The following is a 23196-nucleotide window of genomic DNA, read 5'->3' on the forward strand; positions in this document are numbered from 1 at the left end:
AAGGGAAGTCCAGGGGATGCAGGAGGCAGCAGGTAACTGAACGCTTTCCCTCTCCTCTTTGGACATGCATTGATGATGGCTCAAGCCCAACACGCAGGCAGCCTTCCTGACACGAGGGAATTTTGACAAGATTCCTTCCATTCCGCTGATGGCAGTAACACGGGGAAGCCTACTGTCGTAAGCCTCTGTGCGTAGCGCGTGTGAATGTAATGGTGGGGAACGCCTGACCTGTAGAGCAGTGGGATGCAGCCATCCCTTGTGGAACATGTTGGCTCCCTTTCCCTGCCTCCTGTTAAAGCTGGCCTGAAAAAGGGCTGCAGCAGCATCCATCCGTCAAAGCACCAGCACTGAACGGTGGCCACAAACTCAGCCAGGTACCAGAGGGTGGAGGCGGAAATGCAGGCATGGTAGGAGATCAGGGCCGGGGAGCAAAAGGGACTGGGGGAGGCAGTGAAGTGCCAATTCACCCTCCACTGAAATAGAAGAGATTGGTACCTAACCCAGGAATTGTTTCCATCACCATGATGAGAAGGCACAAACATTAAAGAGCCTTTGGGTTTCTTTCCCCAGGAGAGGCTGGTGTAGCCCTCCTCGGCATGCTTCGGGATTTTACCTATTTTCCTCCCTCTGGCACATTTTAAAATCCCTGCATCACGGGCACTTCGCAGCCAGGAGGGCACGAAGATCCCTCTGGACCCTCAACCAAAACTGACGTACAGCAGTGCTTGCTAAAATAAGGTTAGTTGACTAAGTATCAGTTGCAGCCCCAGCTCTCGTGGTATCATGATCCCTCTGGGCTTCCAGCAAGAACGGGAGAGACAAACGCTGCTATTTCCAGCACAAAACACAGGCAGAAAGGACTTTTAACAGGAGTTTCAGGCCTTTACACAGCAGGGGTGGGAGGGGGAGACCTTTTTCCTTTGCAGGTCACCTCAAACAATACAAGGACAGTCAGCAGAGCGGCCAAGGGGAAGTCAGAGGCAGCATAAAAATATATGCAGCAGAAAAAGGGCAGCAGAGATCTGAAATGTGATGGGGAGTTTCCGAGGCAGAGACACGGGGAGATGACTCCAGCTGGCAGCGAATGCAGTGGAGAAGGTGTTTGCATCAACCGGAGTCATTTGTTGTCGAACAGGCACAAAGGTGGCCAGTGGCCCCCTGAACACAGAGGGGAAAAAGGCAACAAAGACGCTGGCATAAACTGAAGCCTGTCTATGGAGCAGTTTTTATAGCCAGGTGCCCCCATTTACTAGGGCAGGTGCAGGGTCTGATCAAGGAGCAGAAGGCAGAGCTGGATCCCTGCACAAAAGCGAAGCTAGCGGAAAGGTTTGAGAATGGGAGTGACATGCCATGGCAGCTACGGACATGCAGCCCTAGCCTTGGAATCCTCTTTCCCAGCACAACGAAACCTCCCTTGCTTCAGATCTCTCATCCCCACCTTGGGTGTGGGCATATTAAGTCCCTAAAGTAGTGTGAAATATGGGAATCCACACAGGGGAAATCCTGCAGCCTTTTGCTGCTTAGGCCTTCAGCCAGCTGCATTATTTATAACACTTAGGGCAGGGATCAGATCTTCCTCTTGGTCTAAAGCCCTGAACACACCAGCACCTCTACAAACCACATGCAGGAAACCAAGTCACAGCATTGTGCACAGGCTCTGGTCTGGAGACGTGGCGATAGAGAAGGAAGCTGCAAGAGCTGGGACAGACCATCCAAAGAGAGAATAAAGATCAGAATAGCTAAGGCAGTGATACACATGGACAATGCTGCAGAAGTGGCAATGTGCAGTGTTTAACCCCAGGAGGTGGTCACAGATGACCCCACACTTACAGAGATCTGAGCAGAGGGCCTTGCCTACGCTAGGAAATAGCACCAATTGGATCCACTGTGCCTATGCTGATCATGGTTTAGCTGCAAGCACGGATGAGGACATTCCACGGTCAGCCCCAGTTCACCTAAGAGCTGCTGTTTCCTAGTGTAGATGAGGCCAAGAAGAGAGATGGAGAGGAAACGGAGCTCAACTCCTACCCAGCGTCTCCAATCTCATTTAAGTTGTCCAAATGAAAGTATTCTCTGCCTGTACAGGAAGCTACTGGAGACAAAAATAGGCTTATAACTTCAGATGCTGCATCTGTGTCTATACAGCCACCAGGGGTTCAGCTTTTAAACAGACATCCAGTAACAGATGCCAAAGGGAGGTCATCCAGCATAGGTAAATATTAGATTGTATCGACCTAAAACTGCAATGGTAGTTCCAATTTGAGACATTCCCCCCGCAACGTTAAAAGCAAAGAATATTCCATGCCAGCAGTGACGGCATCTCAATGATAGGAGAGTGACCCCTGAACAGCTCTGGGCTCCTGAGAATTGCATCAGTGGAAAGTTCTCTGATTGACTTGTTCATTTGATTGTGTGCTAGAGGCAGTTTTATTTTCACCTAATATAAAAAACTTCTAACTTGCTGGCTGACTAAGCAATCTACCGTCAGTGTATTCTGCTTAACTTTACAGTGTCAACCTGTGGAACTCATTGCCAGGGGATGTTGTGAAGGCCAGAAGTACAACTGGGTTCAAAAAAGAACTAGATAAGTTCATGGAGGATAAAGTCCATCAATGGCTATTAGCCAAGAGGGTCAGAGATGCAACCCCATGCTCTGGGTGTCCCTAAACCTCCAACTGCCAGAAGCTGGGAGTGGACAATAGGAGATGGATCACTCAATAGTTGCCCTGTTCTGTTCATGCCCGCTGAAGCGTCTGGCATTGGTCACTGTCAGAAGACAGGATACTGGGCTAGATATATCATTGGTCTGAGCCAGTATGGCCGATCTAGTTTTCTTAGCCCATTCAGGATGCAAGTCCATAAATTGAGCCAGGGCTCTGCTCCCACAAGGTGCAGTTTTATAGAAGTACTTATTCTCGCTGCAGCATCCCACTTGCACTGTTTCTTAGTGATGACAGATTACAAATCATTCCAATACAACTAACAGATCATTCCTAGTCTCAGTTGCTGAATGATAACAACGCACATTTGAAGCCACAGTGAATGTAAACAGTTTTATTGAGACAGATTTACGTCCGACATACATTATAAAAATCTGTTTACACTCTACAAAAAAAAAATCTAGAGGATTAGCATTCATGGGAACAGACACCTTGGGTGTGCAATCTGTTTTTCACCAGCTTTACATTTGCTTTGATAACATACAGTAGAAGTGGGAAAACGCTTAGATTAAACTGATGTGCATCGCAGAGCACTGAATATGGCCAAACCTCTCCTGATGCTGAACATATGAAATAGGTTTTACTTTACTGGTGAAAGAATTTTAGTGTTTATAATGTGTCTGCACCAGTCATTAGTGCTGACAGCAGCTGTGCAAACTTCTGCCACATAGCTCTGTAAATGCATCTCAATTGTGACTTTGAACAGCACTAGACCATTTCAAAGTCCTGAGCCTCACACGCAAAGACACCCAACTGTGTCAAAACCACATGGAGGTTTTATGATGGGACGAACGGAGGCCAGGAGGAAATGGAATTCATTTTAAATGTGAGACCCAAAAGCAGCTTGGGTCACCAGAAATGTGAGGCTATGGCCTTCCTGTAGTGAGCCCTATCACTGCTGCATTACCTGGCCTTCATCCCCTCCAGATTCCTTTGCTATGTGTAAGTTTTGTTTATTAGAGTAGGATTCTTCCTGGCTTTATCCCAAACCATAAAGCACATCCAAGGGTCAGAACACCCATACTTCAGGGGTGAACACTAAAGGCACGTATACCATACAAATCTCATATACAATGCTTGATTATGATTTGATTCATTGTCTCAAGTTATATCAAAAGTGTGTTATTTGTAGAAAGTTACATGAAATAATAGGAGTACACATACTTAATGTTTCAAGCCTTTAATCCTTGAAACAAACCAATTTAAAGAAAAAGAGGCCCAAGTTTATTACAGTTAAGGGGCCAGAAGAGGCTGGCGTTAGTGTTTACAGGACAATATAGTGAAGGAAATGACCTATGTTTGCAAACACAGTGATTGCTTTAGACAAATTTCAACACTCCCCCCACTAGGCCCCACACATGAGAAGTGCAAGTGACCCACTAAGCTGTGCAAAATGGCACTCCAAGGAAGAGTCACCAGCTAAGGTAGAGAAGTCATCTCTTGGCAATCACTTATCTCTGGCTCTCTAACAGCAGTTCTCCCTGGTTAAAGAAAAAAGCATAAGGAAATACCTCAGGATACAACGAAGTAAGTGGTTTGCCTTCTGAGGTAAGAAAATCCCTGGTAAAATAGGCAGCATATGGTTAAAAATTCACAAGAAGGTAAGAACACTGCTGCAAAGCTTTCTACTAATACTGCTGTTTAACCACTGCACAGGAGCAGAACACACAAAGGTTAATTTCAATCTTCAGAGTTTTTATTCTCTGGTTTCTTGTAGCCTTGTTGTTTCTTAGTTATCCTCTTTTGGCGCATTTCATCTTGAGGTTCCTAAACTGACGACCTAGCCCCGGTTTGTTTTTGTTTTGGCAGGTAAAGGCACTTCAATGATGTATGATTTGCAGAAGTCTAATGGTTTAAATAAAAAGGGAGCCCCTCCCATTTCCATCCCTAACCCCATGGAGCAAGCTGCACCCATCCACTTTGTTCCTTGCCTTAAGGGACCAATTTAGGATCAGCCACTTTTCCTGGTTGATTTCCCTGTATAACATACAGAGGCTCACATCACATCAGCCTCTTGCCTCATCTAGTAGGGTCACATGGCTTTGATTAACTATGTACAGGAAAGCCATATGGATTCAGAAGAATGTAATGCACAAGTAACTTGCATTTACAGAGACCCTGCGGCAAACACAAAACTCAGGCTGAGGATTTTAGCAGCATCTGCAAGACGGCCCTACCTCCCACATATTTCTGGATGGAAAGCTTCAGATCACACTTGCTGTATTAGTTCAGATTCCTGGAGCTCCGAGAACAGCAAAGGCCTCATGAAGGAATGCTCTGGAGAAGAGCAAGCACAGGTTTGTCTTGCTGCTGCCATACACCATGGTGCCTATTTTGAAGGGGTCTGCAAAGCAGGAATGGCCAAAAGGCAGTCTGCAGTCACACAGAATCCCCCAATTCTACAGTGCAGTCCACAGACAGGCAGCTCCCAGCATGCAATGTACTTGACTTCGTGGGACAAGATACAGCATTGCATTTTGGGAGAATGTCTTTTGCACTGAAGATGACTGCAAAGTGCTCAGTTGTAGCACATTGTGTGTTGCCCTTGGGCTCCGAACAAGCTGCCATTGTGGCCCTCAGGCTGAATTTGCATTCCCCAGTCTAAACAAACATCATATAGCTTTGTTGCTTGACCTTATTGTTCTGTGGCTTGTAAAAAATTCTGTAGCTACGTCTATACAACATTAAGGGGGATAGAGGGAGGTAGGGCACTGGGGAAGGAACTATCATTGCTCTGCAGCTAACTTTTCAGGATATGCATTCTTCATTTCACACGGAACCCAAACAAATACAAAAATAAACAGAACTTGTTAGACATGAAACAAAGTGTAAATCTAAAAACCACAAGTGTTATCATTACAGAGTCACTTTCAGAACACCATGTCCCCATCCCTTTGGGAAAGGGAAAGGGGACAGGACAGGATTTTTCACCTCATAGCCTGAAATAACAGTCTCAGTAGCGAAAACGTTTCTCATGTTAATCCAGAAACTGTAAAAAATAAATTACTTTTAAGAAACAGTTTTCTCTGTACATGTCTTAAAACTCATCGTGTCGTACTAAGGCTTCCCCGAAGTCTGTGGCCTGGCTACCCACGAACAAGTCATACTTGTCAACGATCTCCTCTTTGGTGAGTTTGCCATCCTAAAATTAAAAAGAATATGTTAGTCAAGTTTATTATGGTAGTGGCTAAGGAGCAGCCAAGCATTCAGCTCCCACTGTGCTGGGTGCTGGACAAACACAGCAGAGGAGACTGTCCCCACCCCGGAACAGACCAGACAGACACATGGTTGGGGGAGGGGTGGAACACACAACCAGAGTGAACAATGTGATGGTGGTAAATGTCATGGTAGTGCCACAAGTTGTGTGTTGTGGGTTTTTTGGGTGGGATTTCCTTACGAGGGGCTCAGCTAAATGGGAAGGGAAGGGAAGGAGGTAAATGGGACTGGTGTTCAGTGAAGCTGGGGTAAGGAGATTTGGGGGGGGGAGGGGAGAAGAGGGAAGGGCTGGATCAAGCAGCCAATCAGTGCAGGGCAGAGAGAGCCCCGTCACAACTGTAGAGAGCTCTCTGAATGGCTAAAGGGCCCAGCTTTCCTCATCTGCTCCTACCGCTGGCTCCTTTCTCAGCATTCCCCCAAGGTCACATGGTGGGGAGCAGGTACCACCTGGGCCCTAGTTTCCCCAGAGCGCGTGTGCGCGCGCGTCTCCCCTGCACAGTTCTGTGAGCTCAGATTCACGCAGCAGCCATGACAGATTCCCATCCTCTTAGTTATATGGAGACAATTGTAGAGACCATTGCAGGTTTTCACCCAAGGCATTCTGGGGAGGGTGGGGTGAAGAGAAGGGCTCATGCCTTGTTCTCCAATATGGCAGAGGTGTGGCTGCCTCCCTAAGCAAGAAAAGAGTGTTTGCCAAACTTTTTAAATAGTCGGTGCTAGCTCCAGGAAAAAAGGGCCCTAGAGTTGTTAAGTTTACTGAGGTAAGCTCCAAAATCACTACTGAAAGGGAGAGCATCAGTGGAGCTGCTCACAGTAACTCGGGCTTCTTGCCAGAATTACAAAGTGATCCTCAGAGACAATTCTGAAATGGCTTTTGAAGCCTCCATCCTGCACAGGACAAGACACTGAAGGGGACAAAGCTCCTCCCACCTTGTTCTGATCAGACTCGTAGACAAGGTGCCGTGCTTCTGCCTCAGCGTGGTCGTAATCCGAGGGAAGGATCCAATCTTTTGTCTCCTCCTTGTCCATCTTCCCATCTCGATTCTTGTCTCTGAACTCCACAAACTGCTCCCGCTCGGTCTTCACCCACTCTGGCTCATCAGCATCGCCATCATGACTGTACATATCCCCTGAACAAGAACACAAGACAGCTGCTGATGCAAGAACACCCCCTCACCTCTTTGTTCCACTTGGGACTGTGCAAGCAAATCGTCAAGCAAGGTGGTTACACCTAAGTTAAGCAGAGAAATTGCAGCAGTCATCCCCATCTTCAAGACGGACATGCAGCCAGTAGAAACTGCAGATCCCCGCATGCGGCGCTACAGCCTTCTTAAAGCATTTGCTGCAGGGTGCAGCCCTCTATTACATACGACAGTGACCGCAGGCCACACCACACATCTAGGGAGCTGCATATTTTCCACCCATTTTCCGAGTGGCCACCTAGCCCTGGATCTCATTACTTTCGTGAGATTAGCCCAGACATTTAGGTTTAAAAAGGTTACTTTAAACATGTTTAGAGAAATGTGCAGAGTCTCTATATTGGCATATATTTTAGAGTCAGAGGCATTTATTACCACACTTATTCAATGCCAAAGCTTTCCATTAAAAAAAATAAGAGCTAAAATGACAGCTGCTCTGTTACTTACTACTGCCAAGAGCAGTGGCAGCGCTGTTCTGCAATTGGCAGGCCCCATCATATATTAGACAGCAGCCTATGGACTTAGAGCAGACGTTCCCTTCTACCTAGGGGTCTGTGATCATACTTGCATTTTGTCTAGTTACCCCCAAGCAAATTATACATGTCATTTTGGTTATGCAGTTAACTTGGAATTACATAGTAAGGATTGACGTGGGGGAAAAAAAACTATCAAACTCAGTTTCAAAGTTAGGGAGCAAAGAGGGACCCATTAGAAAAATTCCAGAGAGTAGGCTAGGAAGAAGAGATTAAAGAGCATGACTGCTTTGGCACAAATACTGGTCACAAGAGGCTGCAATGTAATTTCATTTGGGAGTATCTTTTTACAAAGCACTGATGGGAAGCGAACACATTATCAGCAGACTCAAGGACAGCGTGCAAGTTGCTTACCTATGTATTCTTCCAAGTCAATGACGCCATCCCTATTCTTGTCGATATCTTCCATGGTTTCCTATTCAAAAAAAGGACTAGGTTAGCCTCAAAGTTCATGGACAAAGAAAGGTCTTTTTATGGCTCTCTACCACTTAGAGGAGAAAACATGAGACAGCAAATTGCCAGCAGTTCAGCTGTCCCTCCGCACACTGCCGTGTGCTGCTCCTGCCCTCTTCCTTGGAGCTGCTCCTGGGAGTCTCCTGCTTGCTGTGCCGGGGGTGGGGTGGGGTGGGGGAAAGAGGGATGCTAATGTCAGGGTGTCCCCCTCCCCCTGTACCTTATCTCCACGGGTGGGGGAGGGGGAGAGGAGAGGAGAGAAGAGAAGGGAAGGGAAGAACACCTACAGAAGCTTGCTGGCAGCAGCTGCTGTCTCAACTTACTGATCTACTTAAAAAGGCAATGTACTTAGAGTGGGGTCGGCGTACTTGAAGGAGCAATGCGCGTCTCTCTCTCTCACACACACACACAGTGTGTGTGTGTCTCTGTCTCTCTCTGCCATGCTGTCTCCCCTCCCTCCATTCGTGCTGCCTTGTAGAGTGTGAGGCTACATTAACAACAATGGGTTAACCCTTGAGGGCTCAGCCTAGTGCTAGTTCATCAATTAGCAGTAAGGCATTCCCTGGGAAATATCTCACCCTCTTCCACCCTCTGACTCAACCACCTCAGCCAAGATTCACAATCATCATTGCCATGTACAGTATTAAATTGTTAGAGACAGAGAGAGAGAGACAGAGAGAGTGAGTGAGTGAGTGTATCTATACATAGTCTTTTGTTTGTTGAAAAAAAATTCCCTGGAACCTAACACCCCTCCCTCCCCCCCCATTTACATTAATTTTTATGGGGAAATTGGATTCGCTTAACATTGTTTCACTTAAAGTAGCATTTTTCAGGAACAGAACTACAACATTAAGCGAGGAGTTACTGTATATACTTTTTTTTAATAGAAGGATTAGCTGATACACCTGTGCGTCAGAAAATAGCAATTGCTAAATGGAAAAGTCTCCAAAACAGCCATCAAACGCAGCTGCGTATGGAAGGTCTGCTCTGGTGCACAGCACAAGAGGACAGACTGACAAAGGAGTTTAAATGTGCCCTGGAAGTGGAACATAATTCCACCCCCTTCAGCAACGTGTGCTGCATGCTACCACTAGCCAAGTGAAGAGGAGCCACTTAGCATGTCAGTGACTAGAAGCATCTTTTCTTCTCTTAGTTCCTGCAAAGCCCATCAGGGCATTCATTAGGTTTGCAACGCTATCCATCACAGAACTGGCTGCTGCCTGGAACTGCCGCTTCTGGGGAGGAGGGGTCAGGCAAGATTTTTTTTAAACATTTGGAATAGTTTACAAAAACCTCAAAACTTTAGGATAAAAAATGAAACCTTACAAAAAGCTGTGCCCACCAGTAAGTAAACCTTATACACACCTCCCCCTCACCCAACAGGCCAACGACGTACTCCTGTGAGATCACTGGTAACTGGGAGATACCAGACTGTTACTAGCCTGAGACAGCAAGTATAAAAACCTCTTTATTTTACTTCCTCCCTACACCTTAAGGCCCCAGGTCATCTCAACCTGCTTTCTAAATGGCACCCACCTGTACTACTATATCTTTCATGTAGTCATATTCTTCTGGATGCAGAAAGGCAGTAAATTCTTCCTTGGTAGCAATCAAGTCTCCATCCTTGTCAGCCATTTTGAACCTTCGTTCATCCCTCATCATCATCTGTTTGTAGTTGAACCCATCATCAGGGTCTGGGTCATCTGGGCAGAAACAGACAAGTTATACCCATTTTAGACTCCAAAGCTCATCCACAAAACAATTGCACCAGTATCGCATTTCAAATTTTCCTTTTGCTGTTGACTAGGGAAAGTTCACAATGTGTGTCAGGAGAGCCCAAACCTTGCACATCCAAGGGTTACAGTGAAAACTCATTAGGACTCCAGAGACTGCACCTATTTTGCATGAAGTGGAAAAGGTCTCCACTGGTTCTACATTTTAAACAGAGGGGCATCTTGAAGAGACAAGTGTCAACATGAAACGCTCCCAAGCTTATCTCAGCTGAGGACACTTTGATCAAGATAAACATTGTATTCTGACAACTGTAATCTCATTGGGCTATGTCTTCTCTGTGTTAAAGGTAGGAGAGACTGTGGGCTAGATTTTGGCTACTCTTGGAATAGAATATGTAATGGGATTATGCTCTTCCACGGAGGTGCAACAGGCATTTTCAAAGCAAGAGCAACACTGCTGACTGTCCAAATCTAGATACTTATATTTGCCCCAAAAGGGCCTGAGGGCCTATTAGGGTGATTAAATTTAATCAGACTTCATATAATTTGTATATGAAATTACTATCCTATTTATGGGGCCCGTGTTTGTCGCAAGGTTTTTTAATTAGCAGTGGATACTTGAGGACAAAGTACATTTAATAACTAAAATAGTAATAATATACAGGTGCCCCTTTGTCAGAGTAATTAATCATATCCTGGGCTAATGAAAGCCCAGTTTAGAGTTTATTTAGTCCAGAATGTGGTTACCATCTTGTGAACATGAAACACTAAATTAAATACTGACACTTTAAAATTCTGATTAGGCAAATATTAAAAATAAAACAGTAAAAGGAATTTTGATCTGGTGAATGTATGTTCAGTTGTGACAGTTTGGGGGCTATACTATTATTGTCCATTTATCTACTAAAGCAAAAACACTCTCTCTCTGTGGGTAAGTTAGCACCCATGCTATACAGTGGTCTGGTTGACACTCCATTTGCTACAACTTCTGCAAATGGCACCGTCAATTCAAGTTATGAGGTCACCAGTCTCACGTTCATTTTTACATGGAGCAGAAGTATAAGGAATACATTTCTTTTAAGTGTAACTTAAAAGACAAGGATAACTGCTTCGAGAAACACATATGTAACAACGATGTGAATTAAGGGTAAATTAAAGGAAGCAAATAACTATCTAGCTTGCTCTTTTTTTTTTTTTCCTCCCCCCGCTGTGTCCTCATGTCATGCTAGGCTAAATTAAGTGCTTTAGTAAAATACTTGCACACGTTGGCACAAAAATTCCTATGTTGTTTACAAAAGATTAAGACTCTCCAAAAAATTGGCGTTAAAGAGCTATGAACCAAGCCAAGACTTAGTGATTTGCAGTTATTGGCTTCAACTGCACAGCTCATTAGAACTTTGCAGAGCAAGGCCACAACAGAAATAGACGTAGAAAACATTCAAGGTACACACTAAAATTCAGGTCACCTAGTGGTACTGTTAACACTGCAGCAGCAGCATCCAGGTTTGCTCTTTTGGACTTCATCTGGCCAGCTCAAGAGCACTTATACATCTAACACCCCTGGTTCACCACAGCATGGAGTACTTGACAGTGTATATGGGAAAATTCAGAACGCTGTCTTTGGGACATAGGCCGCATGTGGCTCTAATCACAGGCTGAACTCCACAGATGGAAGAGAATGCAGATCCAGAGTACTTAAAAAAAAAAAAAAAATCACTGTTTATGAGCAACATAGCAGCAAGGCCAGGTGCCAGGTTCTGAAGCCTGCATATGAAGTTGGTGCCATTTAGAGCCAATATTAAACATAAGCAAAGAATATAATGGCTTTGTTCTTTAACAAGGACATCAGATCATAATCTAAGCAAATCTTCCACATAGAGCCTGCTTATTGTATCATTGTGCACAGCCTCGGTGCACAGAAATTCCTTTTGCATTCTGGTGATGTATGCTAAAGCATGGGGTACTCAGAAGCTTACACACACTATTCAAGTGCAGCAGTGAAGTGACTAGCATGGTCTTGGAGCTTACTAACATGCTGTTTCATTTAGATCACAAAAACCTAATTTTAAAAATACTACATACAACAGCCAAAAGAGCCGCAGTGAAAGAGGATGGTGTCTCAGCTCCTAAAGTATGGAAGATGTATGTTCTCAATTAGGTAAAGGGATCTGTTAGTTTCCTGGCTGGGTGTCAAACGTTTGAGAAGCATTTCCAAATTTGTTCATGCCAGAAAAAGGGAAAACAGCTTTTCACAACAGACATGAAGATCTTTCACCAGATACTATTATGGAAAAGTATTGACCTTTGAACAAAAGTGGGAAGCCAAGCCATTACACATACATGGCTGTCAGGGACAGATCAGCATTGTAGTTATGAAAGGAAGACCGGAGTAGTTTTAATATATTAACTATTTAGTAGATAAATATATCTGTATATATAAATTGTATATAACGAAGTGAGTAAAAGGTGGTGCAAGTGCATTATGAAGATTTTATCAGCATTAACCTGAGGCACTGGTGAGTAATGTGCCCATCCCAAAATCCTGGGAATGAGATCTTTATGGCATACCACCTTCTCATGGGCTCTACATATGCCATATGTGTTACAAATAAAACTTGAGAAATATTTTGAGTATATTACTTTGTTCATTAGGACATTTTAAATATACCCCTGCAGAGACAGGGGTCTGATCTAACTGCATGGGCTTCAGAGAAAGCCATAAAAACCCTCAGGATGACCCAAGATAGTTTTTCTATATACTTAACATTGTCAAATTGTAAAGATCAGATACCTTGGAATATCCCAGGACTAGAAACAAGTGCTGTGGATCCCATCAGAAATCTGGTATTTTCCCTTTCTAGTTCGTGTTATAAGACTTGTTTCTAGTTCTACAGGGTCACAGGATCTTTCTTCTTAACTAGTCATTGGTGCTGGACTGAACATTGCCGGTCTTGAGTTTTAACGGGTTACTTAAAAGTGGCAGGGAAAAGCCCCAAACCTTACAGCTGTCTAAAACTGCTCAGCGGAGTGAAGTGATAGAAACAGCCCTGGAGGGACATGGATTAGCCAGAAGAGAGCAAACAAGATGCAACATAAATTTATTACATGCTTTCAAAATGTATTATGAGAGTCCAGAAACAGTCACACTGCTCTGCAAAATTTATTCCATCATACCAACTAAAATGATTAGTGGTTTGGAACGGGTCCCATATGAGGAGAGATTAAAGAGGCTAGGACTTTTCAGCTTGGAACAGAGGACACTAAGGGGGGGGATATGATAGAGGTCTATAAAATCATGAGTGGTGTGGAGAAAATGAATAAGGAAAAGTTATTTACTTGTTCCCATAATATAAGAATTAGGGGCCACCAAATGAAATTAATGGGCAGCAGGTTTAAAACAAATAAAAGGAAGTTCTTCTTCACACAGCGCACAGTCAACCCGTGGAACTCCTTGCCTGAGGAGGTTGTGAAGGCTAGGACTATAACAGGGTTTAAAAGAGAACTAGATAAATTCATGGAGGTGAAGTCCATTAATGGCTATTAGTCAGTATGGGTAAAGAATGGTGTCCCTAGCCTCTGTTTGTCAGAGGGTGGAGATGGATGGCAGGAGAGAGATCACTTGATCATTACCTGTTAGGTTCCCTCCCTCTGGGGCACCTGGCATTGGCCACGGTCAGCCGACAGGATACTGGGCTGGATGGACCTTTGGTCTGACCCAATATGGCCATTCTTATGTTCATACCACACCTGTATGCAATCCAGGTTACAAGTCCCTTTGCTAGTCTTCGTTCTCCCACAGCCCTACTCAAAATAGCCCCTCCCTCACCAACTCCCCCCTTCAAAGATCTCCACAGATACTGCCAGTCTTTACTTCTTCGTAAACAGACCTAGGCTCTATGTCACAGGGCCACTGCTAAAAAAAGGGCAGGCCCCCACTGGAAGTGGGGGTGGAGTGGAGAGGAGAAACAGAGCTAAGACATACATTTTATTTTTTTCGTCCTGAGTTTATGAAAAGACAGTTGAGGTCGTTCTTCAGGAGCTTCAAATTCCAGAAATGTAGCTGTTGTTAAAAGCCAAGTGAACCACAATTTATACAGAGACAACATACAGTACCTTACTACAGCATGGCTGCATTTCCACAGCCACATATATATTTCTGCAGATATTGAAGGCCACCAGTGGATAAATATTACTAGGGAAAAGCTTTAGAGCTTCAAGTGGGATATTACAAGCAATGGAGAGTTAAACTAAATGCTAAACAAAGGGTCTGCCCAGAAGCCTTGAATAAAACTGTCAAGATTACTGCTCAGATTGAATTTTAGACTAGATTTTTAAATTAAAATTAATCAATAAAGCAGAGTTACAAAGCTGCATCTTCATACAAACTTTAGCTTTTAAGATTCTTCTGTGTGCTTGCCAATTTCATGGACCTCTTACTAATATGAAGGAAAAGATTGTTCCCAGTTGAATCTTATACTACTGCAAGAGCTCTCCATGCTCTGTGTTACACAACACTTCTGCTTTATTGATTAGCGACTACTGTGTCTGCAGGTTTGACATCTCGCCCCTTACCCAGGTAAGTGCCATATGTCACGTTTCTGTACTCATCCCAGGAGATTAATCCATCTTGATTCATGTCAAACTCCTGCCACTGGCGTTCAACATTGTCATACACGTACTTCTTCTGGGCCTTCTTAATCCAGGCTTTCAGCTCCCCCTCCGTCACAAACCCATCCTTATCCGTGTCTATTTTATCTACAATCATTCTACAAGACAAAACAGCAAGTTTCAAGGTGCCAGCTCCACAAAGCTTTTACCCCAAGAATAAAGACCTACCTAAGATGTAGCCGTAGGTGGCATTTTTATACTCTTCCCAGGAAATGAGGCCGTCCTCATTGAGGTCGTGCCCCTTCCACTGACGCTCTACATCCTCGTAAATCCAGCGTTTTTGTGCAAATTTAATCCAGTCTCTGAGCTCCTCCACAGTTACAAACCCGTCCTTGTCTTCATCTATTTTACTTACAATCTTTCTGTAGAAAATGCAGAGAAATGCAGGAAAAGTTAAGGGAAATAAGGCTCTTTCTACTCAGAGCAGTGCATTTTAACAGGCAGCACACTGCACCTGTATGCAGGAGTGAACAAGTCAATTCCAAACTGTAACCCAGCAGGCTACCCAAAACTGTCTTCCAGCTGGTGTCGTCCTATATGCGTTTGCCAGTCACACAATTTTAGAAAGTGATTTACCAGACTGATGTAGAGAATACTTGATTCAGAATGGACGGTGCACAGTTCAGCCTCAGTAGGTCACAGGCTACTGGAACAGTGACTTGTTCGTTCCTCTTCATAGCCGTAAGAAAAATACAGCTTCATCATATATTGATGCACAACGCAATGCATCACAGCACGACAGAGAGGATGCCGCAGTTATTTTGTGATTCCTTACGACTCTGATACATTCCCTTCTTTCCCACCTCCAACGCCCTGCCTGCTGGGAAGGACAGGCCTCATCAGGCTCCCATTTCCTCAGCACTCCCCTCATTGCCTTGTGTCTGGCAGCTTATGGAATGCTCCTTGAGTCACACTCCATCCACTTTTAGATCATGCAGAGCACAAGGAGCTGTTCCAAACACATCGGTGGAGTCCATAAGAACAGCATGTTAGGCCGCATATGGCTCTAATCACAGGCTGAACTCCAGTTCAGTTGACAACGTGAAGATCACTAGAAAGGCAGTGACTTCAGGGAACAGCCAAAAGCGGTGCTGTAAAAGCTTTGGAGCAAGAACCTTCTCAACTCCGAAGGCTGGGCTCTTTCAACAGCAGACACACATAAACATGCCAGCCACAAGAATCAGGTTTAGTAGTGTGTTATGACTGACCAAGCACAATACCAGTTCAGATTCAGAAAGAGTGAGGAAAGTGCCTTTCACATGTAAAACAAGGAAAAATGGCATATCAGAGGGAGGGGTGGGTTCAAATACCCATTCTGACATTTTTAAGGAGCAAAATTTTACCCTAGTCCCCACTCTTCCCATTGCCAGCTTTTTCTAGCCAATAACTTTGCAGGACTGTGAAATTAAAATGCAAAGCAATGATGAAACCTAAAGGCTAGAAAAGCAAAACAACCTGAAAAGAGGATCTCTTGCATATTTCTACATTCTGTAACCAGTTTTCCGAGCTAGACATTTCTCTTGCACTAGAAGAGAACCTGTTGATCTTTCCCACTAGAACACTTTCTTCACAAAAGCAATAAAAACAAGCTTGTTTAATTTTACAACTGACAGCCCAAGCAAAGCTTGTTACACACGCAGGAAGAACAGCTCACATTCTGGGAAAGTGTTCATTGCCTCAGCAGCACTGGGAGCCAAGCGCTTTGGAAGTTATGAAAAAATGTTGGTTGGCACAGTGACTACCCAGGTGTGATTTCCAAGGCAGTCTCTTGCTCCTCGAGCTAAGTGTGCCACAGAGCGGACACACAGTAATTCCAGGCAGGAGGCAATCATTTCTCGTGTCAAACAAAGGCAACCATCTATGCCTCCTTCAATAACCTTCTGATCTAGTCTTCCTCAGCCTGAAAGAGTACGATTGTGACAAGCACGTGAGGTTGTGGGTGTATATTGTAAAGTTAGGAAAAATCTATTCCCTGGACATGCTACTATATAACTGTCCATTTTTAAAAAAAAACACACCTTCACCTGAAGCCCATGGTATTCGTGTCAGGGACAGAATACTAGACTAAAATGGATCATTGCATGCAGTGTAATTGTAGCTGCGTCGGTCCCAGGAAATTAGAGAGAAGTTGGTCCAATATTACCTCACCCACCTTGTCTCTCTAAATGGACCATTGGCTGATACAATATGACAATGCCTATGTTCCTACCATCAGGATTCCTTTAGAAACTTGGAGGAACTGAGACGGAGAACAAATACAATGAAGGTGACCTAATGTGCAATAACTTCATACTAGGATTTTAAAACAAGGAAACTTACAAAAAGGGTGCTATGTATTAGTTTTTCCAGATGAAAGTGGCACCCGTTTGGAGAACTAAAACAAGTATTTCACGTAGATACACTCAGGTAGTTTATTCTTGAAATTCAGGCTTTTATAAAAAGCAAGTCTTTGCAGAGCCTTACAGAAAACTTTTTTTTTTTTTTAAGTGCCAATCACTAGTTTAATTTGGACTTAAATCTTTCCCCACTCAGTCCCTGCAACATGAACATTCCATCTTTGTGCAAAGCATAGGGCATATATCGTCACCTCAGTAATGTCTCCAAAACCAGTTGTCTTGCATTTGTTTTTGTTTGTGTCACTTATAAGCATTTTGGGGCAAGGGCCCTGTCTTGTCTGCTTACAGAGCACCTTCTTACATTTATGATGCAAAAATCGTACATGAGAATTTAAAAAGCAAAACTGATTGGTCTAATTTAATTGCCAAGCTGAGTGAAAAAACACAGAAAACTAAATTGCAAAAAGCAGTTTATGCTGTAATAATTTTACTGTTAATACCATAAAGACATTTATTTAAGTTTTATAGTTTTTAAACCTTAAATAAAGCTGAAAAATTGTATATTAGAGCATCTGGCAAGCTAGGAAGGCTGTGTGCTGAGGTGTCATAGGTGGGGCACTCACAAAAGCCACTTCAACAGCAGCTTTCAGTATTGGGTAGGCTTATGCTTCAAAGTGTAAAGCCAAATATAAACCAGAGTGGTGACAGGTGCAGCTACGTGACACTTGGACAGAGGGAATGCCCTGTTATGCTGAAGAGCAAACAACTGCTGTGCCGCAGCTCTTACTGTTATCCTTCTCAAGGTCATATCCTGGCATTATCAATGGGAGCCAATTAGAGTGAAAGTAGTAAGACAAAAGTTAACTAAAAAGTATGCTTTTTCACTAGCTTGTGCCAACGGGTGTGGTTTTTGTGCAGCAGTCGCCTCCTAGATGGGAATCAATATGACTAGAGAGCTCCTGCCAGGGGGTTTTAGTTTTCCCTTAAGACAGAAGCCAAGCTTTGTTTAAATAATGGCAACTTGCCAGCACCCAGTTACCTTGAACTGTATGGAGTGGAGCAAACAGCAACATGGAGGTGATGTGTCAGGGGCACATAACAAAATTCATGTGGAGAGGGTGGGCCAGAGGGGTTCAGAATGTGGAAGAGGGCTCAGGCCTCAGCCGTCGAAGGTCTGGGGCTGGGCTGGGGATAGGCATCTCTCCCCACTGCAGCCTGAGCGCCTGCGCGGCGCTTAATAGGTTGCTGCATGGCTGCGCAACTTAGAGGCAACTTAGCCCAGCATGCAATGTTTTAACTTGATATGAGAGGCAAGACCATACTGCATGATGACACCTATAAAGAAACTGCAGCACATCTCATCTTTAATATGGAGCTGACAACCTATAACTTTACAAGGCTACATTTGGCTTGCGGGTAGCATTTGAGCTACTACTGACTTTTGAACCCCATTTAAAGTTTTAAATTTAGAACATTTGTACCAAACAGTCATCTGGTATAGAAGAAATATCAATATACTTGAGTTTTAGGATTACATTTCAAAGAATGGGAAAAACTATTTTGCAAAATTCCAGATGAGTAAAAATGTGAGGTAGTTCTTCTCAAATGAAGTAAAAAGCTAGTTAATTTCCTTACCCAAGTCTCTCCTTGCTCTCCTCTGGTGTCAGCTGGTCAAAGGTTTTGGCCTCATCTGCACCAAGGAAAGCATCATGGTCATACTCAAAGTTCTGTGCATCATCGTGGACCTTGTCACTGAGTTGCGGGTCATGATGAACACGGTCCTTCTTGTCCGTGGGTTTGGTGAGGACACAGACCGCACAAAGGGATAGGTACACAAGAAACTGCTGAATGGTCATGACGATTCAAGATGAACCTTTGGGATATTAACAGACAAGTCATTTAGGGGTTTGCTTTTCCCAAGATACTCATTCAGATTCAATTTTCTGTGTTTAATAATGAAGGCTGGATGAATCCAGACACCCAGAATTTCTGCCCAACTTTTCATTTTGTTCTGCCTTACTCACCCCCGGATTACAAGTAGCCACTGCATTTCTATAGGGCCCCCCTCCGAGGCTATCAACAACACCACGCAGATCGGCCTTCAGCAAGGCTCTTCCAAGACCTTTATTGTCAAGTCCACAACTAGTGTCTTCAGACGGTTTAAAAAATACAATTGAATCGGTTTAAAGTTATGGGAGTTTGAAAATTGCATACTGAACATGCACCATTTTTTGCAGTTTCCAGGCGCACACACGTGTGTTATGCACTAATTAAGTGCATACACCACTAATTAAGTCTGCAGTCTTCAAAACTGGTTTGCTCACATCAATTGTCCGTGCCTTTTAAATTACAGCCAATTTCTTATAAGCTTGTCTTATTTTGTAGCTCACAATTAGACCTAAACAATTTGAGGCAAATTTGAAGTAAGTTAGGTCAATAATTCTGAAGTTATTAACATTTAAAATTGACAAGTCTTGGTTAACTGTTATCTCATACAGGATTGTTTTGTTTAACTTTTTATACCATGCCCATCAGCAGGATATACAAGTGTCTTGCAGACATAAGAAATCCCACTGAAGTCAATGGGACTCCATATTAGTGGATCCCATTTAAGGAACGGGGCCTTAGCCTACCGGACGAACAGATACTATTAAGCCTTTGGCAAATGGTTGCTTTTTAAGTATATGTCTACACAACAAGTGTTACAGTGGCACAACTGCAGCACAGACACTTGCTACAGCAACAGAAGAATTCTTTTCGGTCACTGTAGTAAATCCACCCTTTCCAGAGGCAATAGCTAAGCTGATGAAAGAATTATTCTGTCGACCTCTTGGTACTTACACCAGAGCTTAGGTCGACAGAACTACAACTCTTGTGGTGTGAATTTTTCACATCCCTGAGGAAGGTAGTTTGGTTGATCTAAGTTTTAGGTGTTGACGAGCCATAAGTCTACAAATGCATAGTGCACTAATAAGAGAGAGGCAACAGCTGGCCTTTGTCAACTGGGTCCTGTCGGTCATAGAACTAGGATATTCTCCCCATCATTTTTCCCCCTCAATAAATCTTGTGCGACCAGCAGCAAAAATCTACATTACTACGTTAAAGTTGCAGCGTTAAGGACTAAACCAAAAAACAATCACGTTATTCTTATCCTATGATTCACCATATTTAATGTCTTTTAAAAAGATGCTCTGTTTCTTTCAAATATGAGGAATTTTATTAGTATCACTTCTATTGGAGGTGCAGCAATATTGATTAAAAATAAAAACAAAACCCCAAAGATGTACAGCCCTCCAGACAAACACTTAGTTTACCACTGTCAAACTCATTCAGTGCAGAGGGCTGAATTTCACTTTAAAACATTTTCTGTGGTTTTGGGAAAATTTTAAGACTATATACTCTTCTTGATCTACAACAGAATTCCTACTGATGTCAATGTAAAGTCTGCACAAAGATTAATGGCAGAATGTAGTCTTAATATAGAAAATGTTTTTTTTTTGTTCAGTAACTTCTTGTATTCAGCATCACTCAATGGGAAAACTCTCACTTTTAGGAGCATTGTTCCCCAACCTCCTTTCTTTACTTCTCTCCCACTTCCTGGGTCTTTATATCGCTTTTCCTTTCTTCCTTCTGCATTTCCTTCACTGAAGTAACTCCCAAATCCACCCACCATGGGTTTCACTCCTACTCTTTCCCCATGCCATCTGCAATGATCAGAAATGAATTAGTTAATGACGACATTTAAAATTGTATCATTAAGCTTTAGAGTTAACACTCCAGTTAGATTAATATGGACAGGAAGGCACACCTCAGCACAATTGTTTCAGGCTGTCTGCAGACTCAGGAAGACAACGTGGCTATTCACAAAGTATACTTGGCAACCATGAGACCGAGAAACTGTTTTTCAAACAAAATTCTGCAGAATCTAAGATTTTAACATTCCATGTAAGCCGCATCCTGCCCACACAGCCTTATGGTTTGACACCATTGACCTAGATCAGGGGTCTCAAACATGCGGCCTGCGGGGTTATTTCCTGCGGCCCACCAGCTCCTCGCGACCCCCACAGCGTTTACCTAGAGCAGCTCCGGCCCGGCGCACACCGGGGACAGGGCAGGCTCCCTGCCTGCCTGCCCTGCCCCTGCGCTGCTCCGGGAAGTGGCTGGGACCTCGGGGAGGGGGGACAAAGGGGTCTCGTCTGTGTGTTGCCCTGGCCGCTCCTCTAGATACCCCCCCAAAACTCCCATTCCCAGCCAATGGGAACTTTGGGGGAGGTACCTGGAGGAGCGGCCAGGGCAACACACAGACCCCTGTGCCCCCCTCCAGGTCCCGGCCGCTTCCTGGAGTGGCGCAGAGGCAGGGCAGGCAGGCAGCCTGCCCTGCTCCCCGAACCCCTCCTGCAGCTGAACCCCCTGCCCTGAGCCCCCTGCCACACCCCACACCCCTCCTGCACCCGACCTCCTGCCCTAAGCTCCCTGCCGCACCCCAACCCCCTGCCGAGCCTGCTGCTGCACCCCGCCCCCCTTCCCTGAGCTCCCTGCCACACCCCGCACCCCTCCTGCACCCCGACCTCCTGCCCTGAGCCCCCTGACGCACCCCTCCTGCACCCCCTGGGGGCAGGGAGGGGGCAGAGTTGGGGTGGGGATTTCAGGGAAGGGGTTGGAATGGGGGCAGGAAAGGGGTGGGAAGAGGCGGGGCCTCACGGAAGGGGTGGAGTGGGGACGTGGTTGGGGTGGTCAGTGGTGCGGCCCTCAGGCCAATGTACTAGTCTTCATGTGGCCCTCGTGGTCATTTGAGTTTGAGACCCCTGACCTAGATGCTACTTTATTGCCTCCAAATTAAACATAGGTACTATCTCCAAAAGTTGAACGTTGCAGCCAAATTAGAAATGATACATTGCAGAGAGGTACTACAGCGATGCACAGCCTGGATTAAAAGACAATGAATGCAAATACGCACTGAAGACTAATGTTTAACTTGGAACAGTCCAAATATTCTGGTTTGATTTATTAGATTCATGCAGCAAGAAGATTCAATTAGTGCAATCATAGCCCTAATTGTCCTTAGCCCAACACATCCAATACAAATAGGTAACAGAAACTGCAGATTATTCTGAATCCTGATCAGTTAGTTCAGTAGTCTTCAAACCCTAGAATCAGATTACAAATGCACATCTCTTCCCCTGGCCCCAAATTTTTTTTAGGAGACAGATATTACATAAAAGTGGACTCATGAAGGGTAAACTATTCTAGTCTCCAAAGGTAAGCAAGTGTCTCTCCCATCTCCCACACAAATATTTCCTTTGATTATCTGATTTAATTAGTCATAACTTGAATTTAGAAGTATGAGTGGGTAACATACCTATACCCAATATCTAAATCACAGGCACTCACATTCACCCACTATGGTACAAGTGGAGATGTTTACATAAAAAGAGTAAAGTCCTGCAAGAAGTAGCTTTATAAAACAGTTCTATTTCACAGAAATAGGAGTCATGAAAAAAACCCTCCCACATTAGTTTAAACTACTTCAAGAGGTTAAAAAGCTAACAAAAAGGAAAGTTTGCCATCCTTTAAGCAAGTGAAACAAGTAGGAAAAGTTAAATAAATACATACTTGAACAGTTACTTGAGTCTTCTTGTAAATCACAGTATTTCTGTTGTTTAAGTGGCGCATAACCACATTACAAATATTAGTTTAAGATGATGTAAATAGCACAGTAAGGAATAATATCCAATGGATTTGTGCAGTCTGTTTGCCACATGAATCACTGTGAAGTTTTTAGGATGAGATTCAATGCCACATTCAACACAGATGTAGGTTTCCCAGGCAGTGGAAGAGATTAAAGGTTATTATGACTAAAGAAATAATCAGATGAAGATAATCCTGCTATGTAACTAATATTCACACCAAGAGATATGAAGTTAAAACGGATGGAACAAGCAACCCTGACAAAGAGCTCCACCATTCATATTACACAAGAACTCTGTATTTGGAGTTGCCAGTCTCAAAGCAGATCACATTATAACTTGTGATATTGAAGCTAGACATACAGTGGTTATAAATTACAAAGCCTTTATATCAATCATGGTATGTCTTCATGTTCTGGTTCTTATCTATGAGAAGATTTAGAAGAATCAGCAGGTTCTCAGAGTACCAGAATAAAATAAAGGTAGAGAGAGACTTCAAAGATTTGTACTGTTTCGCTTAGAGAGATGTATAAGAAATATTACAGCGCACATACGGCATATTGCATGGTAAAGAGAAGGCAAAAGAGGAGCCCATATTTAATTACTCATAATACAAGAACAAAGACATTACATGAAATCAAAATGCTGCAA

General features: G+C 43.8%; 1 protein-coding gene across 2 annotated transcripts in view; it reads right to left on the reverse strand.

The window, feature by feature from the left end:
• Positions 1-3034: 3034 nt before the first annotated feature.
• CALU (calumenin) overlaps positions 3035-23196 on the reverse strand; it is a 28900-nt gene continuing 8738 nt past the window's right edge. Inside the window, exons 2-7 of one of the 2 annotated variants that reach the window (XM_037889439.2) lie at positions 18494-18731; positions 14691-14884; positions 9658-9824; positions 8023-8083; positions 6867-7066; positions 3035-5862 (exon numbers count right to left, since the gene is read on the reverse strand). In XM_037889439.2, coding sequence (XP_037745367.1) covers positions 5758-5862; positions 6867-7066; positions 8023-8083; positions 9658-9824; positions 14691-14884; positions 18494-18714 — 948 coding nt within the window. In that variant the 5' untranslated portion in view covers positions 18715-18731 and the 3' untranslated portion in view covers positions 3035-5757. Of the gene's footprint in view, positions 5863-6866; positions 7067-8022; positions 8084-9657; positions 9825-14426; positions 14621-14690; positions 14885-18493; positions 18732-23196 lie in introns of both variants that reach the window. The other variant, XM_037889440.1, reaches the window with a different exon arrangement.

The sequence above is a fragment of the Chelonia mydas genome, chromosome 1 (genome assembly GCF_015237465.2).
Source record: "Chelonia mydas isolate rCheMyd1 chromosome 1, rCheMyd1.pri.v2, whole genome shotgun sequence".
NCBI lineage: Eukaryota > Metazoa > Chordata > Testudines > Cheloniidae > Chelonia > Chelonia mydas.